The 22,410-nt window shown below is 33.1% G+C and overlaps 1 protein-coding gene across 3 annotated transcripts in view; it reads right to left on the bottom strand.

The window, feature by feature from the left end:
• Positions 1–22,410, bottom strand: part of GPHN (gephyrin) — a 611,925-nt gene that overhangs the window by 303,989 nt on the left and 285,526 nt on the right. For all 3 annotated transcript variants that reach the window (XM_042943539.1, XM_042943540.1, XM_042943541.1), the window contains exon 4: positions 17,440–17,532. In XM_042943539.1, coding sequence (XP_042799473.1) covers positions 17,440–17,532 — 93 coding nt within the window. The remainder of the gene's footprint in view (positions 1–17,439; positions 17,533–22,410) is intronic.

The following is a 22,410-nucleotide window of genomic DNA, read 5'->3' as shown; positions in this document are numbered from 1 at the left end:
GACCCTCCCTCAGCTATGCTGGTAAGATAAACAACTTTAGTAGGACATAAGTAGGCATAGCACTTTAAAGAGATTCCTTTAAAGCAATCATTGTGAATTAGTGAGCAGTAGGAATGAAGCTTACTGCTCTCAAGTATGAAGGCACCCATCAATATAGGGAGAACAAATAAATTCCTAATTCAAACGGCTAATTAACCAAATTCATAATAAAAACTAATGAATAGGACTGAAATTCTGACACCAGGAATTCAAGTGAGGTTTAGTTGACAGTGAGTATAAATTAAATTCCCAAACATTTTCAATATTGATATACAGCTGGAGAATACCTCATTGTGCTTGCAATAACATTCAAGAACAACCTCCTGAACATTAGTTATCAATTTTTCTCTAACCACTTTCTATTCTTCCACTACAAAATTAGTAACATTGGGTTTAGATAATGCTGTTTATTAACAGTTACCAATGAATCACTAATCTGCCACTGAATGCTTCAGGTTTTTAAAGAGATTCTTATTGGCATTTAAACTATTACCAGAGTCTTCCAGTTGTGATGAGGCATTAATTATAGAACATACTCTTATTCCTGAATCACAGATGCTTAGAATTTCCTTATATACAATTACTCTGATTTTGAACGTTTTCCCTGAAGAACTAGAAGAAAATAACAAAATTTTGAAATGATGTTAGAAATTCATTGTTTTGTTAAATGTCTCTTTCCCTCTCTTGGGCCTTATCTTTGTGTTATGTACTTCTAACAGACTACATAGCATAGAACAAGTCTGTTTAAAATAGGTTCTGAGAGAATTATTGGAAGTAATGAATTAACTTTTCTCCTATGCTTATAGAATAGAACTAATTCATGTACCACCCTTGGGAGGATTGAGAAGTCACACAAATCATTTTCTGTGTTTGATAGTTTAGATGAGAAACCCTGGTTGAGAAAAGCAAGACAAAGTATGTAAAATCACCAAAAAATTGTTGAGTTAACAAAGTGAAAACATTATCACATAATGGATTGAAAGTCTTCCTTCCAAAATCAATTTTTTTGCTTACTAAACTACTCCAGTTTTAAACTCCTTGAAGACAAGGACCAATTCTTCCCAACTTTTGTAACTCCTGTAAGGTCTAGGACACTATGGTACAGAGTTCAATTTAACTCACACTGTGTTTTACCAGTGGATTAAACACACACACATGCATATACATAGTGCCTAAACCATTATCTCCAGCCTAATGAGTCAGAATCTTTGGTGGGGTTGGGCCTAGCAATCTTTTTAGTAAAATCTCTATAGGGAGAAAACTGTGTGTCCAGAACTGAGTACCACTGAATTCAAAATGAATTCCTAATCCTATTGCTGGTTCCTCTAAACTTAACCTAGCTCTCTCATCTCAAATCCAGTTATCTTCATTTAAATACCTACTTCTTTACAAGTCTGCATTATTCCATTTCAAAGACATGCCATCATCTGTCCTAAAATTGGTATATTTTTTTTGATGTTTATTTTTGAAAGAGACAGAGAAAGGGTGAGAGTGGGGGAGGGGCAGAGAGAGGAGACACAGAATTGGAAGCAGGCTCTCCAGGCTCCAGTCAGCACAGAGCCTGAAGCAGGGCTTGAACCCACTAACTGCGAGATCATGACCTGAGCAGAAGTGTTGGCTTAACTGACTGAGCCACCCAGGTGCCCCAAGATGGTTTATTTTTTTTTTCAACATTGTTCAGAATGATTTTTTTTGTCCTTCAAACATCCAACATCTGTCCAATTTCATTCTCCCTTTCATTCTTAGAACGTAAGGTCTTCTAAATCTCACTTGGCATTCTGTGTCCTTCTAAAAGTTTATAATTTTTTGCTCCTAATGCAGTATCTTGGACTTATCCATCTTTCATGTTACTTATATAGTTCCCCTGAGGTCTTTAATTTCCTCTTAGACAAGAATATTAAAAGCTAGGGAGTTCACCTCTAGGTAAATACCCAAAGAATGGAAAGAAAAACAGACATTGCACACCAATGTTCATAGCAGTAATATGCATAATAGCCAAGAAACAACTCAAGTGTTGTCTGTCAACAGATGAATGGATAAACACATTGCAGTATATACATAAATGGGATATTATTAGTCTTAAAAAGGAATGAATGGGTATATGCTACCACATGGATGAACCTTGAAAATACGATGTTTAGTGAAATAAGTCAAACACAGAAGGACAAAAATAGTATGATTCTACTTATATGAGGCACCTAGAATAGACAAATTCAGAGACAGATATTAAAACAGGGGGAGTAAGGAATGGGGAGTTACTGTTTAATGGGTATAGAGAGTTTCTGTTTTGGATGATGAAAAATTCTGGAAACAGATAGTGGTAATGGCTATACAAAATGTATTAATGCCACTGAACTGTACACTTAAAAATGGTAAAAACAGTAAATGTCATGTGATGCGTATTTTGCTAAAATAAAAAAAATAAAAAGCTATTGAAATGATTTTCTTGACTTTCTTACAGCAGCCTTTTTCTTGATACTAGTTTTATCTCTATTGTTAAAGTAAAAGAAAAAAACAAGTGTCCATACCCTTTTTCTATATTCTCTAAATTTATCACTCTCTTTTTAGCTTTTGCCTTTTCCTTTCCATTTCTTTTTCATAAAAATGAAATAAAATTTAATATGGAGACTCAGAATATTTCACACTTCAAGCACAATGATGTTGTGGATACATATAAAGAACACTTAAAATCTACATACACACCACATGCGCGTGTGTACACACACACACACACACACACACACACACACACACTTGCATACATACATATACACCCCACTTCTAATCTCCTCAGACTCTTGAATTGTTTGCAAATTTCACCAAAATTCTTCTCCACTTCTTGTTTGGTCTTGTTTTTCATTTAAATATGAGTAAATAAGACATCAAGCTTCACAGTGCAGATAATTTTGTATTTCAAGTTCTTCTTAGATGCCAAGTACTTAGCAAATAATGGGGAAATTCAATTTAAAGTTTACCCACACACAAGAAAATATAGTTTAAAAGGAGGGAAAGATAAATGCATCAAAAGAATCTCTAAAGAAGTGATATTACATAAATTATGGGGTGGCTGAAAAATGATATTCTCAGAGGAAAAAATGGAGCAGTGGAAAGCTACTTTAACTACAAAGAATCATAACTAAATTTATTATTTTTAGAGATGACACTTTTAAGTTTCAAAAAATTCTTGTATCTTACTAAAAAGGAAAAATTAATAGGAGTAACTCATCCTCATGAAGCCCCAGAAAAATCATGGAAAATAAATTATGAAATAAATTTAATATATGGAAAATCACTGAAAGATCCTATATACAAGAAACAAAAGTATACAATATATGATATCAAAGTCAACTGAGGCAAAGATGATAAATTATTTGAAAAAAAATCTATTGTTAAATAAGGGAAAGAATGTGGAGTTGTATAAAAAGGCAGAAAGGATGGTGATAGTGAGTTTAAAAGTCAGTTTAGGAGTAAACTGGATTGGACTGTTAAATAGTGAAGCATTTTCCTATTTCTAAGATATGTTTGGACAATACGTAGGCAACACTTTTTTTGGAAATAAAATCTGATCAGGGTTACAAGACAACAGAGGAACAACGCCAGTGATTTACCAGATGCAGAAAAGTATAAAGGAAGTAATATGAGCCGATCAGCAAGTTGCAAGTCTGATTACATAGGAGATGAATGCAATGTCTTTAGTTAATTAGTGAAGCAGCCATGGCAGCAAATAGGTAAAGGAGACAGTAGTCAAGCAACCTCAGTCAGCAGTCCAACTTAGTGGCACAAGACAAGTGGAGATAGTTAGCAGAAGTGCTAAACAATCTGAACCTACTTATAATATCACAGGCATAAATTGGGCAGGACAAGATCAAGCAGGCAGATAGCGTAGCACTTGGAAGGCCATGATATCGGAGAATGGTAGGAGAGCAGATAGACAATGCTGGGTAGTCTAAAATGCTAAAATAGCAGATGGATATGGCAGTATCAGGCCATTTCCTGATAGACAAAGTACCATTAAGTGAAGAATGCAAATCATTCAGCAGATGCATAAAAGTGGGGCAAAAAGTAGAGGCAAAAATCAAAGGCAGTCAAAGCAATAAGACAGAACAGCAGAGAAGCAATGACAGATCATCAGAAGCAGTTGTGTAGGGTAGGAAAAGCTCTCAGCAGGGAACAAAAACACCATTCAGGAAAAGATGAAATTGAGAGTAAAGCCAGTCTCCTGAATTGGGTTTCTTCCATCTAGGAAACACTCATCAATAAACTGCATATGAGAATCCACAAGAGAACAGCACACAAATGGAAATAGCAGATGAATCTGAACTCTATTGCCCAGGGATACAGAATGATCCTAGAACATAGATACATAACAATCCACAAGGAAATTAAATGGATGGGAAAAATGGGTCCAAGCATTCTTTATGATGATAAAAAAAAAACCAAAACACTAAAAATTATTAATCTGGAAATGATTGGCTGGGATTGAAGTCTTCGCTTACCCCTTTCTGGAGCCCACAAAATGGGAATGTTGGGAATTTCTGCAGCAGAAAAACAGAAGAGAAAAGGGATTTCTGACTCCCAGTTTGAGGAAAGCAGGTCAAATTTAGGGCTGTATGAACTGGTTCAGGGAAATAAGAACCAGCCTGAACCTTCTCCATTCCTCAAAATCAAGCAATTTCTGAGGTTTGGGAAAGGTTTAGGAAGCCCTCACCCCATCATTTCCCACAACCTCCCCTTTCACACTTACCTCCAGTGCAAACAGTTTCCAGCAAGGAGGTACTTGGGAAAACTCACTCCCATGTTTATACCATGGCAAAATTTGAGGATGGCCAACTAACGATACTTTCTGTGTAGGTCAACTTTCTGATTCAATGGGATCCCTGCTAGTTGTGAATAGGAAGAGGGGATAGGTTACTAGAAACTACCTACCTCTTTGAAAGTGGATGAGGAAAAAAATCAAGGGCAGTAATACCAGTAAATAAATAGTAATACCAGTAAATACATTGGTGATCTCATCAACTGTCACAGATTTTAAGTCCCTCAAGATGCTGATGACTTTAAAAAAATAGTATCTCCAGTCTAGACTTCTCTGCCAACTTAACATCTCCACTTGGATAGTTCATTTCCATGACCAAATTAAAACTGACGTTCCTCATCAAATCTACCCTTCCCACAGCCTTCTCCATTTCAGTAAATGGCAACTCCATCTTTCCAAATGCCCAAGTCAAAATCTTGGATATTATACTTGACTTCTCTCTTTCTCTTATTTTATCTGTTATCTCTATCTTCAAAATATATCAGTAATGTATTTCTCACTACCTTCACCTCTATTATTGGTCTAAGTCACTATCATTTTTCACCTGGATTATTTCAATAGTCTCCTAAATTATTTCCCTATTAAAATATAAGTCCAATCATGTAGTGTCTCTGCTCATTTATGTCTTTGCTCAAATGTCACCTTACCAATAAGGCCTTCCTTGACGGCCTTTTTAAAATTACAGCTCTCTTTCCTGCCTGTGCTGTGCTACCTATTCACCTTTCTTGGTTTATTTTTATCCACAGTACTTAATATCATCTCTAATATTACACATCTTACTTGTTTACTTATATTTGTGTCACCCACTAAAATGTAAATTTCGTAAAGGCAGAAACTTATGACTTCCTTGTTTACTGCTGTATCCCCAGCATCTTGAACAATGTCTGGCACATATACAGCAGACACTCAAGATATAATTGAATCTACAAAGTGTTAATTTCTTGTGGGGCATCTCTGTTCTCTGTCTTAAATTCTCAGAGCATTCTTCTGAAAGCTCAGATACTATGAACCTTTGATTAACAGAGGAGATTCTAGCACACTTTAGGGGTTGGCAAATCATAGCCAATGGGACAAATCCTGCTAACTGCCTGTTTTTTGCATTGCCTGCAATCTAAGAGTCATCTTTGAATTTTTAAATAATTGAAAAAAAATTAGAATAATAATATTTATATCATGACATGAGAAAATTATATGAAATCCAATTTCAGTATCCATAAATAAATTTTTACTGGGGCACAATGAGGTGCATTCATTTATACTGTCTTATGATGGCTTTTGTGCTACAGGGCTGGCAGAGTTGAGTAGTTATGACAGAGAACAAAGAACCCACAAAGCCTAAAGTATTTATTGTCTGGACCTCTAAAGAATACATTTGCTGACCGCTGTCCAAAGGTATTTTATACTTAGAAGGCAAAGAGTAATAACTAAATTTTGAGCAACACTAAACTAGAGCATTTGTTGTTAAATACTGTTGCTGCTGTTGCCCAAGATACACCTAGGAGGGAAGACACATTTATACTAGGATTTGCTTTCACATATATAAAAGTAACCTTCTCATTCTTCTAAATGTTATTAAATAACATTAATGACTATTAATAGTCATTCATCTATCTATCCCACAATAAAGCAGCCTCATCTTAAGGGATAGAGCATAGTATAAGTAAGACTTAAAAATGGCGAAAAGGAAGGGAACAAGAAAGTAAATAGGGCCCACAAATAGAGCTCATATCAAAGTATCACATAATTAACTAATACCCTGTTTAACATACCCTGATTAACTATAGTGGGACATTGTCATGATGTGAATCTCTTTTGAACCTCATCAATGGGGGTCATACTGAACTGACCTCGTTATAATGGGGTCTCCTAAATAACTGTAGTCTTAAATCATTACAAGCGAGAAACACATTATAATAAGACTCCATTGGATTTATACAATATTCAAAACTAATAGTTATTTTCTCATTGGTTCAAATGTCTACATTTTGTCGAAAAGTATTTTAAAAATTTGCAAAACTCTATTCAAAATCACCTCCTAATCACCTGACTCATCTTTCCTTACATAAAGTTTCACCCTAAGGATTATGACATGCAAGTATATTATAGTATATGCTGCAACCAAACTTACGGAAAGGGGTGAAAAAGGTGAGGGGGAAACACTTAAATTATAACAATGACATCCACCACTACTATGCTACCTTTAATCTTCATAAAGAAGTATAATTTATGTCCTCTTATATCAATTGGTCGTTGCTGCACAATCAACTGCTTCTTTTGGATTGTTATCTTTGTGAAACTGACAACAGTTCATTTTCAAAACCCAAACTTTCAATAGCGTTACTGCTTCTTTCTTCTCAGCATTTTTTAAAGGAATTTGGATTCTTCCCCTAAATTCTCACTTATGTGTCAATCATTAATGCTTATCTGAAATGATTACTCCTTCCACTGGGCGTTTGTCCTCTACTCTTTAATAGCAGCCATGTTCTTTCCAAGTTCTAATACAAGAAAACAATACTGGTAAAATTATTAGAGTCATTCCAAATAGTTTATTTGTTATCTGAGTCCACTTTCTGACTCCCTAACAGTTTCTTTTTATGGTAGGCAATATGTTGGTATGTCAATGGTATGTTTCCAAGAAGCTCAGAGGACTTCACAGGTGTAAATTCATTTGTTGTCATTTTATTACATTTTGCGTGAAAAGCAACATTAAGTCTAAATGGAGGTCTAACACAGAGAGATGAATCTATATTCTTGACCAGACAATGAAGAAAGGGATATCCTAAAAACTTCTTTCCTGTAACTATATCTCTAGATAAATATGCTTTGGGCATTTTATATTTGTAAAATATTGAATGATTTTTTTTTGTCATGGTCTTAGTATATATTTTGTAAAACTAAAGTATTCTGGTATGCCAGCATCTGCCATTTTATGACAGTAGCCTTGTAATGATAAGTTAGAAAGATGATTTCAAGATTTTATCACTCTGATAAATTCAAGGTAAAAATCAACATTTAGCATGTCATCTCTATTTCTTTCCTTTCCCACAGTTACATCAGTGTATATTTTACGTCCTGTCTTGCTTAATTTTTTTCCCTGGAGAAAAATTCTTTCAATATTTAATCAACCATCATCTACTTATTTTTAAGCTACAGCTCTTTATATTGTAGGTGATAACAGCAAATATTTATGTAGCAAATAAATATTTTTTCGTGTTTTACTTATGTTAATTCACATAATATAACTATCCTATAAGGAAGTAGTTTTATTCTTTCTATAGGAAAGTAAGTAAGTTGTATAAGGTCATATACTAGTAAAAGGTAGATCTAGGATTCAAACTCAAGTAGTCTGTGCTCTTAACTACTATGTTATGCTGCCTCACAAATGGTTATGTGGGCAACACTGCTTTTCTAGTAAGAGCTCTAATTAGATACAGAATTTTCCATAATAAATATATTTGTATTTATTTGTATGTTTTATTGATAGCATCTCTCTGCTTCATAAGGGCCCCCAAAAGCTGGGTACATATTCTGATACAGAGTAGGCATGCAATTAAGAAATATACTCAAGGGAATGAAGACAGCATTTTATATATGGGTTCTTCATATATGAAATTTTTGTTTTTGTTTTATGCTCAAAATTCTAAAATTCTGACCTTGAGGAGCAATGTGTTTTTCCCTCTGTATTGATTTTATGTGGACTAGGAGACTTTCAACATAATAGCTTTAAATTCAATGTCACTTATTGCCTTAATTACCTTATCTAAATGATTGAATTTTGTACCTTTACCTTTCCCCTAGTACAATTATACCAAGGAGTTTTTCCTTATAATGTCTAAGTGAAATAGAGGTTGAATGTCTTGGGAAAGTTTGTATCTAATGGAAACAAATGAATGCAAAGAAAATCTACAAAAGAATGTGGACTTAAGAGGAAAATGTAACATTTACCTTCAAATATTAGAATTATCATGTAAAAAGGAATTTACCTTCTTTAGTACATTGCAGAAAAGAATTGCAAACATTGATTAGGAAATTATAAGGTGCCAGGTTTCAGTGTGACATGTTTGGACTTTCAAACAATTAGAATTGCAAAACCAACAAACTCCCAGATGGAAGAAGTAGTGATTGAGATGTTCAGACAAAGGTTGGGAATGATGGAAAGGGTACTAGGACTTTGAACACAATGGCCTTTGAATTCTCCTCAAACTCTGAGATACCATGATTTACCTATTTTTTATATAGTTTATAGTTTTATATAAAACACTAAGCTAACTTGAGACAAATTACTGATGAAATCCATGATAAGAAAATATCCCTTGATTGTGTTGATTGTAAGGTAAACATTGACTGAAATGGTTTCCAAACAATAAATAAAAAAACTGGAACTTGGTGCTTCACAGCAGTTTCAATTTTATCTATAAATAATGGTGCGTATAGTCACTAGGTCTGTGAATTAAATTAGGACTTACAACTAAACAAAAACATTAACAAAAATCTTCAAAAAGAATGAAGTTAGTCCTACTGAGGAATGTGTTGATCTGTATTTGAATAAATGACATCTCAAAAGGGTCTACTTTTAGAGAGCCTTGATGTCATGATTTTACTGTGTGTACTGCTTCATAGTAGACTTATGAATTCTGGCTTCTAAGGAATCTTGGCATAAGGACAGTTGCTGTTTTTAATCTCTACAGATGGTGCTACTCTAGATGTTCTAAGAAAGAGATTAAAATAACATAAGTCTAGTTTATCCATCCTTCTATGTAAAATGAATCCTCTTCTCTAGCCAGGAAGATTTTCTTAATTTTATCTTTCTCTGTAGTTTGATCGCACATTTCCCTTTCTTCTTTACTCCCATTAGTAATGTCCTCTTCTTTCCTAATCTGAATCCTATTTCTCTCCTTCAATTTTAGCTTAAATTCTACTTGTACAAAATTTTTACTGATTAATTAGCTTTCTCTTAATCGTCCTCTTTAAAGAAATCTTCTGGCTGAACATTTCTGATACTAGATTTATAGTGTCTTGATTTGTCAGGTGACTATTTGGGGAGTGCATGTACATTAGCACTCACTCAGTGAAGCTCAAGGTGCTTGATAAATACTTGTTAAACTATTACTTGTTAAAATAATACTTGTTAAACTAAGAAAAACTATAAACGCTTTAATTTTTAGCAAACTGGTAGCTCCTAAATGTGCCTATGCTCTGAGACATATACTGCTTTTTAATGGATACTGCAAAATAATTATAAACCCCAGAATAAAGTGAGCTATTATGAAAAAGCTACCCTGAATCTCATATATCTCAGCTTTTCCAAGCCAAATTCCAAGAAGTTTAAACTACAGAGGAATTAGGGACCTAAAGAAAATAAACAGGTTCAGGTAGGATATAAAGAGGTACTTAATGCAACTGCACTAATACTCCACATTCCTCATATCATTTACACTATAAAAATTCTTAATCTTATTCCTTTGTCTCATGCCTGAAAGTAGTAGTGGGGAAATGTTGACTGATATCTTTATTTTTTAGACTATCCATGAGATATGTTAGTAGCTAACAATAGATACCTGAGGTACAAGGGTTAGTAGGAGAAATATTTGGGGGTGTCAAATCTAATTGGAAGTAATAGATAATATTAATTAAATGAGGAAGAAAAAGGTAAGAAAAAAAATAAACATTTACCAAACATCTACAAAGGTGCCAGGTTTTATACTAGATCATTTTACATGCATTATTGTCACTAGTTTGGATAACCCTGGACAAGTCAATTAATTGATCTGTGTCTCAGTTTCTCCACCTATAAAATAGATGTAAACCACATACCTCGTATGGTTATTTTGAAGACTAAATTAATTAACATATGCTTAAAACAGCTGCTAACACATAGTAAGTGCTATATATAAATGTTAGTTATTATTATTGGCTACCTTTATTATCTCAACCACTAGAAACAACAACCTTGAGAGGTAGGCATTAGCTAATTTAGTAAATGAAAAAAGTGAAGTTTGAACATGTTAATTTGCCTTAATTTCACAGTGGTAGAGTTGGGATTTAAATTCAGGTCTATCTGACTCTATGGTGTTAGTGTATCCCAACATGTTAAGACAAAGACATGGAAACATATTTCTTATGTCCTGGGCTATTTCATAAAAATTAAAGGAAGAGATTAAAATGGCATAAATTACAGCCATATCTGACCACAGAAGAGTGATATATTTTATTCAATCTAGTTTGAAATGTTTCAAGTGCAAGGGTTTCTGATATTCTGCTTTATCAATTTCATATTGTTCAGTTACCCTATTGATACAGAACAATTTTAGTTCAAAAAAATCCTAGTTCAATACAGTTATATTTAGCTTTAGCACATACGACAGGTATTTTATTTTAGTAAAAAACAATCATAGCACTACAAAATAAACCCTAATATTCATAGAGTTTTAGAATATCAGTATATGATATTTTTCCAGGGAAAGAATCCATGTTTCCTGAAGAGTATCATATATACTTGAAAACGATATAATTTAATCAACCTGTGTTAGTGATTAAATTTTCTTTCGAAAACAGAAATTATTAGATATGATATTTTTTGGTATAATACAGGAATTTTTCTGTCAAAATGTCTGATGTTAAGTTTTAGGTGAAGCTGTTAAATGTCAGTTCTCACTGATTTTCACAAGTCACAAATTGAGAATCATTAATGTATATAGTCAGTAACTCAGGTCAAGGATGTCTCCTTCATTTTACTTACAGAGTATTGTTATTTTTGAAGCATTATAATCAAGAAAGAAAAATGGCTAATGACTGCATAAAATGATACCTGGCTTACAATACACTCACACCTAAAATGATGAAATACATGAATTCTGACAAATTGATTATAAAACAAATTTTATAAAATAAAAAAAATTTTCTTTGATTTGAGATTTTTGTGAAAAAATTTCCAATAACTTAAATGGAAAATATTTGTAGAAAGGATTAGATAGTAATTTGTTCCAAAAAAATATAAATACTATAGACTATAAACAGAATATGCCTTCTAGAATTCATAACCTTTTCCTAGAAAAACATCCTTTGTACCAAATTTTCAGTATTCTGTTCCCTTTAGCATTGGTCATTTTGTCAGATGCTTCTTCAATTCCATAATGAACCATAAGAATCCTTTTAAATGAATATCCCTTATATCAAAATTTACAGTTTCCTGAAATTTTTGCTATTTCTCCTTTTGCTTGATTATTTCATCATGCCCAATTATATCAGGACACTTGTTAGAAGGTACTGCTAAGAACAACAGTTCGAAAATTTTTAAGAGTGAGATTTTATTTAATGTATAATAAATCCATTACTTTGATCAGTTTAGAAGTTCAAAATTTTATATACTTTTAGAATAAGGGATCTTTTACTTATGTTATACTGTATATTGAGACAATGTGGCAATATACTTCATTATGGCAGAAAAGCATTTTTCTTTGCTCCTTCTAAAATTAAACATTTAAGAAATGAAACCCAGTTATCATTTCAGATTACTAAAGAGAAAAAGATAAAAATCAATTTTTAACAAAGTTCCTAAAATATGTGAGTAAAGAAGACATTGTCATCCAATAGACCAGGGGTCAACAAACTTTTTCTGCAAAAGGTCAGATGGTAAATATTTCAGGCTTTGCAGGCTATAAGGTTTTGGTTGCAAATTTTAACTCTGTTGCTGTAGCCACAAGCAATACACAAAGGAATGAGCGTAGCTGTGTTCCAAAAAAACTTCATTTATAAAGGACACTGAAACTTAAACTTCAAATAATTTTCATGTGCCACAAAATACTATTCTCCTTTTGATTTTTTCAGCCATTTAAAAATACAAAATCCATTCTTAGCTTACAAGCCACATACAAAAACCAAACCAAATCAAACCAAAACAAAAAGGCAGGCTGGATTTGGCCTATATGCCTCATTTGCTGACTCCTGTAACATATTTAGAATTCTTAAGAATAAGGACCATGCCTTATTCATTTTTTAACTCCAGCACCCAGCAAGTATGGCAATGCATACATATTAAGGATTAAAAATAAAAAGTGATGAATGAATGAGAACTAAGATGTATGCTGGGCTTCTGTTTAAATATATATATTTATATATACTTAAATTATATTAAATAATTTAACATTTTCTAATTTACCATAACATGTCATCAAAAATTGCTTGTTAATTATACATACACATTTTTTAGTGCTTCTCGATCTTTTATTCTCTTCTAGAATTTATGTGTAAAAAAGGGCTTGACCTCAGTAATATGTCCTTAATTATACTTTTTACGAATAATAAGATTCTTTAAATAACAATTTCAAAAAAATAATAATAAAAAAAATAAAAATAAATAACAATTTCTATTTTGGACATAAGTTGTTTTCAACTGATAATGGGACATGATGAGATAATACTTTACACAGTAATGAATTCTTATGTTCTTTTAAAAAATGTTTATTTATTTAGTGAGTGGGGGAAGAGCATGTACTCATGCTCACAAGTGGGGGAGTGGCAGAGAGAGAAGGAGAGTGAGAGGGAGGGGGTGAGGGAGAGAATCCCAAGCAGGTTCCATGCTACCAGCGCAGAGTCTAATGTGGGGCTGAAACTCACAAACCGTGAGATCATGACCTGAGCCAAAACCAAGGGTTGACGCTTTAACTGACTGAGTCACCCAGGCAACCCTGAATTCTTAAGTTCTATGGAATTTTATAATTACTAGCATTCACCAATGCCAACAGATTATCCAACCTTTGTCAGATCAGAGAAAATAAAAATTATTCTTAAAAAATGAAGATTTTCATATCAAAATAAAAGTCTAAAAAGTTGAAGGGAGTAGATTATTACGCTATTATATATAAGCTTTGATAGTATCTCATATTTATTAGAGGCAGGGAGCAGGTCAGCCGGCATGTAAATATCAGATGAATCATATTCTAAGCCACAGGGCCTAAAAATAGAAACAATCTCATAATTTAGGAAAATCAATTCTTATTTCTATATATGAACAAAGGAAACAGGACATACTTTACTGAACTTGCTATTCCACTTTTCTTTTAATATACTTGGAAAGAAACCCAAGTCTATAAACTTCATGTTCTCTTGGGTTCATACCCACTGACACTAAGTTTAGATTGCTTTATTTCATTTATCCAGTTTTGGAGGAATCCAGTTTTTTCCCTAACACACATATTCCACAAACACTTGTCCTTTGTGTTTGTAGATTAAGCCAATTGTCAATTACCGACTATAAAACATTAGTACCTTAATAGAGAAGTTTTATTATTTTACCTTAATAATTAATATTTGTGTTTTCTATAACTTCTCACTATTTAAAAAGTTTTGCAACTGTAAACTGTACATAGTTAAATGTAGTCTAGAAATAGTTACTTCATTTTTCAGGCACAACTATCTAAGACATGTTAAAGACAAATAACTGTATTATGACAGAACTCAAATTATATTTATGGATTCCTAGAAGATATCCCTGTGTTGTATTTTAGATATCAGAAGAATGGCAAGTATTAAAGTGTGTAGAGAAAATGGGAAATCAGTAGAATTATTTCTGGTTGGCCTTACATTGCTTTCATGTTTGTTTATTTTTCAAAGGCATAACAGTTCTAAGGACTTTGCTGTAGATAATCATACCATACGTATATGTAAAAAAGATATGTAGTAAAGTGAACCTATTAAGAATCAAGATATTTACAATCAGCTAAGTTACCTACTCTCAAAAAAAAGATATCAAAAAGACTTATTTATGTATATTTTTAACTCATTAAAAAAAAACCACCCTAATACAGTTCTACACAGGTAGTTGTTATAGGCACATATAAGAATTTAAGAGCACCTCTAAGGGGCACCTGGATGACTCACTTCGTTAAGAAACTGACTCTTGATTTTAGCTCAGGTCATGGTCTGACGGTTTGTGAGATTGAGACCTGATGTGGGTTCTGTGCTGACAGCTGTCAGCTATGAGTCTCTCTCCCTCTCTCTCAGCGCCTCTCCTGGTCACGCATGCATGTGTGTGCACATGCGCGCTCTCTCTCTCTCTCAAAATAAATAAATATTAAAAATATATTTAAAAAACATCTCTAAGATTTTCAGTTAACTAAAAGACTTCATTTAAGGGGCGCCTGGGTGGCTCAGTCGGTTAAGCGTCTGACTTCGGCTCAGGTCATGATCTCGCGGTCCCTGGGTTCGAGCCTTGCGTCCGGCTCTGTGCTGACAGCTCAGAGCCTGGAGCCTGTTTCAGATTCTGTGTCTCCCTCTTTCTCTGACCCTCCCCTGTTCATGCTCTCTCTCTCTGTCTCAAAAATAAATAAATGTTAAAAAAAAAAAGACTTCATTTAGGGATAAAGGTTTCTTAATTTCAGATATAATGAGACATACAAGGTCAGGGAAAGAGACTCTTGTCAATTAATGGCACTAAAAAAAATGGATGGGATAGACAGATATTAAAATGGTAGAATTTTAAACCTCTATTTCACATGAAGATGAGAAAGATAAAATATGAAGCTTACTATATCAAAATTCAAAAAATAATTTAACAAGATTATAAAGATTTCATCGATACACTTTAAATCTACCATAACACTGTTTTCGTCCTTTTGGTAGTTACATACAAAAAAATACTACCAAATTTGTCCACTTAGTGTTTAGGTAGCAACTAATAATAATAATTAAAAAATTAACCCTTATAAGTTAATCCTTGCATATACAGCACTTACTAAAATGCCAGAAATAGTTCTCACTGGATCCTCACATCTCCCAGTAGGTAGGTACTTTCGTTTACCTCACTTTATAGGAAACTGAGGCACAGAGTAGTTCAGTAATTAGTCTATGGTCACCCTGTTAGTAGCAGAGCCAAAATTCAAAGGTTTACATTTTCAACCTAGCATTTTGGTATTAACTTGACACTCCACAGAAAACAAAATACTTAACTTTGTGTGCAAAGCATTCCCTCCCAATTAAAAACAATGTTGTTATCTGATATAAATTCTATAGTAACTTTTTTCTGTTTTTTTTCTGTAATAAAAATAAATAGTATGAAAATCTCAAACCATCACACAAATAACAGGGACATATAAACCCAAGGCCATTTACTTCAAATACTTAACACAACAAACTCCAAAAATCAAGGTCTTCACATATGTATGCAATTTTCTTACAAACAAAACACAGACACACCTCTATAGGAGATGGTTTCCCTTCAATTGTACTTTTTAAGTTAGTCTCACAGTTTAAAAGAAATGTAAAAATTGGCCAAAGGACCATTTCCCCATAAGATTCAGAAGCTAAACTAATTATGTAAGAATGATTTCTTTTCTGAGCACTTGAAATTAACAACTTCCCAATATAACTCTATTCTGATTGCTTTAAAAGCAAACCATTTTATATTTATAAGTCTAAAATTAGAATAATATCCAAAAAATTCTGTCATGATTTTTACATAGAACAGTAAATATTTTACACTTTGTTTAAAAAAATGTCCATTTTCATATCCTAGAACAGTGGTTTTCAAAGTCTGAAAGTATGGTCTGTAGACCAGCAACATCTGCATCACCTTGTTAGAAATACAAATTCTTGGGACCCACTGCAGATTTACTAAATCAGAAACTCTGTGGGTGGGTCCAATAATCTGTTTTGATAAATCCTCAGCTTGACTGTGGTGCAGGCTAAAGTTTGAAAACCACTACAGTAGAGTAAGAAGGACAGTAAATATTTAATAGATGCAGAGTAAAAGTATCTTGCTGTTAAGTAAACAGTAGATAAAATTGTATTCTGGTTTGAAAATAGAAGGACGTACTTAATATTAAGTTGAAATTCAGTCAGCAAACATTTTTTTGGGAGGTAAAGAAAACAATATCACAAGTGGTGATATAAGTTTGCATATGACTCTGAGGTTTATGGCTTCCTTAAAAAGAAAAAAGACTCTTTCTACTGTATCACTGAGCACTGCCTACTCTTCATTTTCTCCCTTAATTTTTCTACTTATGCAAAGGTGTAAGGTGATTCTTGTGGCATAAAGCCTAGATATTAATTCTGCTTTGGCTTATTAAATTCTGCATTTAAATTCATATTAAAATTATGGAATATGGAACCCTTTCTCTTCGAAAGTACTATAAATTTGGTATATGTATTCTATCACAATTTCCTGTGCTTTGAGACCAATGACAAGGGTATCTGAAGAACAGAGATATCAGATACATTTTGAATTACATTAATAAAACACATTAGACCAGATGCCATGCTAAGAATCAGAGTTCTGCTATCACCTCCTTTGGCAATATGTCTGAAGTTCAGCTTATATCACAGTCCACTGAACAAATGCAAAATTACTTTCTGGACCAGTTCAATCTTCCTCATTTTATATCATGTCTAGTATAAGTCCAAAGAAAAGTAGTCAAAAAACATTTTTTATATAACAATGCTTCCACAGAACAGTTTTTACATTCTTAGAACCACAAGTCTTCTGTTCTGCCTAGCAACATTATAAAAGTAATATAAAACATAGTAAAAAAAGATGAAAAATAAAATGAATAGCCTACTCCTTGAAAAAAGAAAGGTACAGACTATCTCACCTCTGGAGTGACATCTCGTGGTGCAAACCCTGTTCCTCCAGTTGTTAATATCAAATTAAGTTCCTTTTCATCACACCAATCTATCAGGGTTTCCTGAAAGAAAACAATAGTATTGTCACATGCAGAAGAACTTACCTGCCCACTCAAAACATCCACATACTCAAATACTTTATATACCCGTGAAGAAACACACATTTAGCTCAGCAATCAACACGAAATTCTGAAGCACAGTTCATGGAACATATTTACTATTGATCAAAACACATTGCTATTTCTGTATTTATTTTATGCAGTATAAAAATAAAGGAAGCATCAAATTTTTAAAATAAATGAAGAAAAAATGAAACACAGGAAATATCAGAAATTAAGAGCTTATAAAAAAGCCTAATGTTGGATATTTGATAAAATCTCAGAGGGAAAAACAGAGCATTCCAATAAACATTATAAATGGACTCTGGTTTTTTGATTTTTCCATTTTTCTCTGTTTAAGTCTGTTCAGATCTGATAGTCTGGAATAACTTTATCTTTCTTTCCACATATCTGCAATGGTTTGTGAAATAAGTTTGGTGTGAAGGTTGGATATTGTTCGATCAAGATTTTGTTTTTATAACTATATAATAACCAGACACTTGGAGGTATGAAGAGGATAGGTAATATAATAGTGCTAATATCCTGATCTTTCTGAGCAGTGGTTCAACCAACTGTGTCTAAGGTTTAAGAAGAGAGTAGGGGTGCCTGGGTGGCTCAGTCGGTTAAGCATCCAACTTTGGGCCCAGGTCACAATCTGACAGTTTGTGGGTTCAAGCCCTGCGTTGGGCTCTGTGCTGGCAGCTCAGAGCCTGGAGCCTACTTTGGATTCTGTGTCTCCCCCCTTCTCTGTCCCTCCCCTGCTCACTCTCTGTCTCTCTCTCAAAATAAACATTAAAAAAGTTAAAAAAAATTAAAAAAGGGTAAAAAATAGGACTGTAACTTAATAATTTTCCTTATTTTTAAACGTTAGAGAAAGATCTCTGTTTAGCATGTAGTATCTCTTATGCTCTGACATTCACTTTTTTTTCTATTTAAACGAAATAAAATGCCTCTGTATTAGCTTGAGAGTACTATCCTGGTTTTGCATAGCTGTTTCTTTCACTTTCAGTTAAACATCTATCCATTCTTCTATCTATAACATAGGCATTGATAGATGAAATGTTTTACAACTTTAATAATGGTTATTTCTGGATAGATGTGAAGTACATTTTAATTCCTTTTTATTTTCTTTTGAATTTTCAAATTCTTTAAAATCTGTATGTATTATTAAAAAATAAAAGAATTTTACAAATTGAACTTTCTGGTATTTGTTCTTTATTTAGATAGCCAGAACCTTAATGTCTCATTTTTTCCTCAATTTTCAGCCAGCTCAGAAATAAATTTTATACTCAACAACTATACATATTCTATACTGTGGTAGGTTAAATATAACCACATATTCTTTATAAATCCTCCTGTCAAGAGGTAGAGTCTATTTTCACCAATTCTGCATCTGGGCCAGACTTGTACCTCTGATCAGGGCAGAAATTATGGTATATGAGTTCTGAAGGTTAGGTCTCAAAAGGCCTCAAATCCTCTACCTTCACTCTTTTGGTAAACTTCTCTTACCATGAAAGGAAGTCCAGTCTAAATAATGGAATGAAGAGAAAACATGTAGAGAGAAAGCTTAGCAGAATAGAAAGCACCAAGGGCCCAGACACCCGAGTGAGGCCATCTGAGTGAGACACCTAAGTGAGCCTCAGTTGAGTCGACCAATTATTTCAGCCACATGAATGACCCCCAAGTAAGACCAGAAAAAGATACACTCAGCTAAGCCCAGCAAACCCACAGATTTGTGAGAAATAATAAATCATTGTTGTAAGACACAAAGTCTTGTGGTGGTTTCAATGGAACAATACAGTACATATAAAATTACTTTCCTAGTTAGCATCTTTGCATCCTCCTGCTGTTTTCAATTTATATTTTATTGTATTTTATTAGTCATAAGTCTACACATCCTTTACAAGAATCTTCAAAACAGCTTTGAAAGTAAACCTGATGTGAATTAGGTTTAAATAAATTGCCATGAAGACTCAATTTTAATCATTCAGTTTAAGAAACATAACAATGCCTAGTATGGGCCAGGAAAATGTGAGAATGAAAAAAAATGTAAGACAAATGGCCTTGATGTCAAAGATCTCAGAGGTATGAACAATATGGCACATCAACATATCATGGTTAGTGCTATGAAAGAGGTATGATCATCTTAAGAAAACTGTTTTACAGATATTACAGGTATTTATGAATATATAACATTTTCTTTACCGTGACCAGAATGAAAACCATCATTACAGAGATTTTAAGCAATATTTTTCTCTTGCCCAAGACTAGAGAACCCCCAAAAGAGAAAAATGGGACAATAGAGCCACCATTCGGACATCTACCTAGAGTCTCATACTCATCTATTACAATAGATATTTTTTCTTTTCTCTACATTTATTGATGGAAACATGAATCACTGAATTAAGTAGACCTCACCAATATAAAACCATTTGAGAAATGTTATATTTTCTTTGGTTTATTAAAGAATCTGATATAACCACCTAAGAAATTCCTATCTATACTTAATGAGACACAGCTTTAGGACATGTCAGTAGTCTCCACTGACTCCTCCAGGCAATTTATTCCTTGTATTACCAGGCATCCCTTTGGGATAGCACTCTTCATATTTTACTGAAATTTACTTGTTTACATGCCTCCTCCTCTATAAAAGTGATCTCCAAAATTCTGATCATATATCTGTATACGTAAAGCAAATTCTGAATGTTATGCTAAAAAATATTCAGCATGCCACACAAAAAGATATTTAAAGATGACATAATATTTAAAATAGCTTTTGTTTTGGGGCGACTGTGTGGCTCAGTTGGTTAAGCGTCTGACTTCAGCTCAGGTCATGATCTCACAGATCTTGAGTTTGAGCCTCACATTGGGCTCTGTGCTGACAGCTCAGAGCATGGAGACTGCTTCAGATTCTGCGCCTCACCCTCTCTCTCTGCCCCTCCCCCACTTGAGTTCTGTCTTCTCTCAAAATTAAATAAACATCAAAAAAAATTAAAATATATTTAACAAATGTGTTCAAAAATCCACTAAAACTTTTCTAAGGGAACATTTTTAAATGGATAGGGATATTGTTTCCTAGTTTTTAAGTGTGCAGTTATTAGTTTTCATAAATGACAGAAATACCATTTCCATTAACAAAATAACATAATGCAAGCAGTTTTAAGTTATCTAAGTATCTTAACTTAAGCATGCTTTTATATTTTAGGAAAATTTTCCTAAGATCTTCTTTCATGTCTTTTCCCCAAAATTGTCTACTAAATTAGCTTAACTTCTCACTTATTTTTCTAGGCAGATTCTCCCATCCCTTGTCTGTTATCTCATCTTCAATTATGTTATCTGAACTAGAAATCTCCCTCTCTGGTCCTTTCTGGCTTTGAGAATCTACTCCAAATCACTTTAAAATTAGCATTCTAAAAATAGATTTCTTTAAAACCTTCCCCCAAACCTATTTTTTTCCATTAAGACAATATCAACCTATTTCCCAAATATTTGTTAATGTAGTTGAAGCTTTCACCAAAACCTTCAAAAAACAAACTCAAACAATAGTTATCATTTACTAGAGTAACACACTTAGCAAGTGATTACTTAAATGAGAAGTATAAGGGTTCCTGGGATATCTGGGGATTGTAGAAACAAGGTAAATAGGTGTTTTCATCCAAGGAGTATCCATGCATTATTTTTCATACATTCTTATTTTATATTTGCATTTATATAAACATTACATGTATTTATAACATATGTTCTTAAAATGTACATGTCATGTTTATATAATCCTTAGAACACTTCCTATCTAGAGAAGATCCCCAAATCAGGATTTTGTTGCATTTCAAGTTACTCTTTGTTATTCTCACACCACCAAAAGTGTCAACCCAGAATGCCTTTTCAGGCTAATTTTATAATTTTCCTCCTGAGAAACAGGGCTTCTCTTTTACTCAAGTGGACTGACAGCTTAATCTTTAAACCAATTTCAGTTTAATTCTATTCATTTAAACATCAAATACTATATTATTCAAATACTGTGTGTACTGCTTATAAAGTTATTTTAGAGAATGTGAATGATTGGAGTTCTATTTATTGTTTACCTTAATTAATGCAAAGATCCTCAAGTTATTGTGTCAAATGGTTTTGAATAGCAGATTACTATTATTCCAGATAATGCTTTTTCTGTACTTTATAAATGCTTTTTATCAATACAATTTTCTCAGCTTTACTAGATAACAATATATTAATCCTCTCACTTTTGAAATAAATAGGAATAAGTAGATGTAACTACATCACATGCCTACTTATTCAAAAATAATTATTTTGTGCTTAAGTATCTCTAGTATATTGTTCTGAATGAAGTGTGTAACTCAGGTCCACATTTTGTACTCATCACAATAGCATGTGAACAATGTATTGTGATGAGGACCTAAACTCAATTCCTTCACAGAATACCAAGGATTTGCTCCTATTGATGGAATCTCACTGGTGCAAATTAAACACTTGGCAGAGTACTTAACACATAGTAACTGGTAAATAAATGGTTTCTTTTGTTATTTTTTCAACATTATTTATGCCAGAGTTACAGTGGCCTAAGTGTGAGCTTCTTCACCACTTTAATCACCTTAGAAGACCCAAGTAGAGTCAGGGTTCATGGTACTCCTTTTATCACTAACTCTGAGAGGCCAAAAATTGAAATATTTTAAAAGGGAAGATTCTGTAAAACAGAATAATTAAATGATTTACAGAGCTAAATGGATTGAAGAGATACTCTTTTGGCCTTTTTATTCTATTTTCCCTAAGGCCTTCCCTGAACTTAAGAGCCAAATTTTATGCATATTGATATTCTTCAGTGATTAA

This window comes from Panthera leo, chromosome B3 (assembly GCF_018350215.1).
Source record: "Panthera leo isolate Ple1 chromosome B3, P.leo_Ple1_pat1.1, whole genome shotgun sequence".
Classification (NCBI taxonomy): Eukaryota; Metazoa; Chordata; class Mammalia; order Carnivora; family Felidae; genus Panthera; species Panthera leo.
This window is presented reverse-complemented; position numbering and strand designations above follow the sequence as displayed.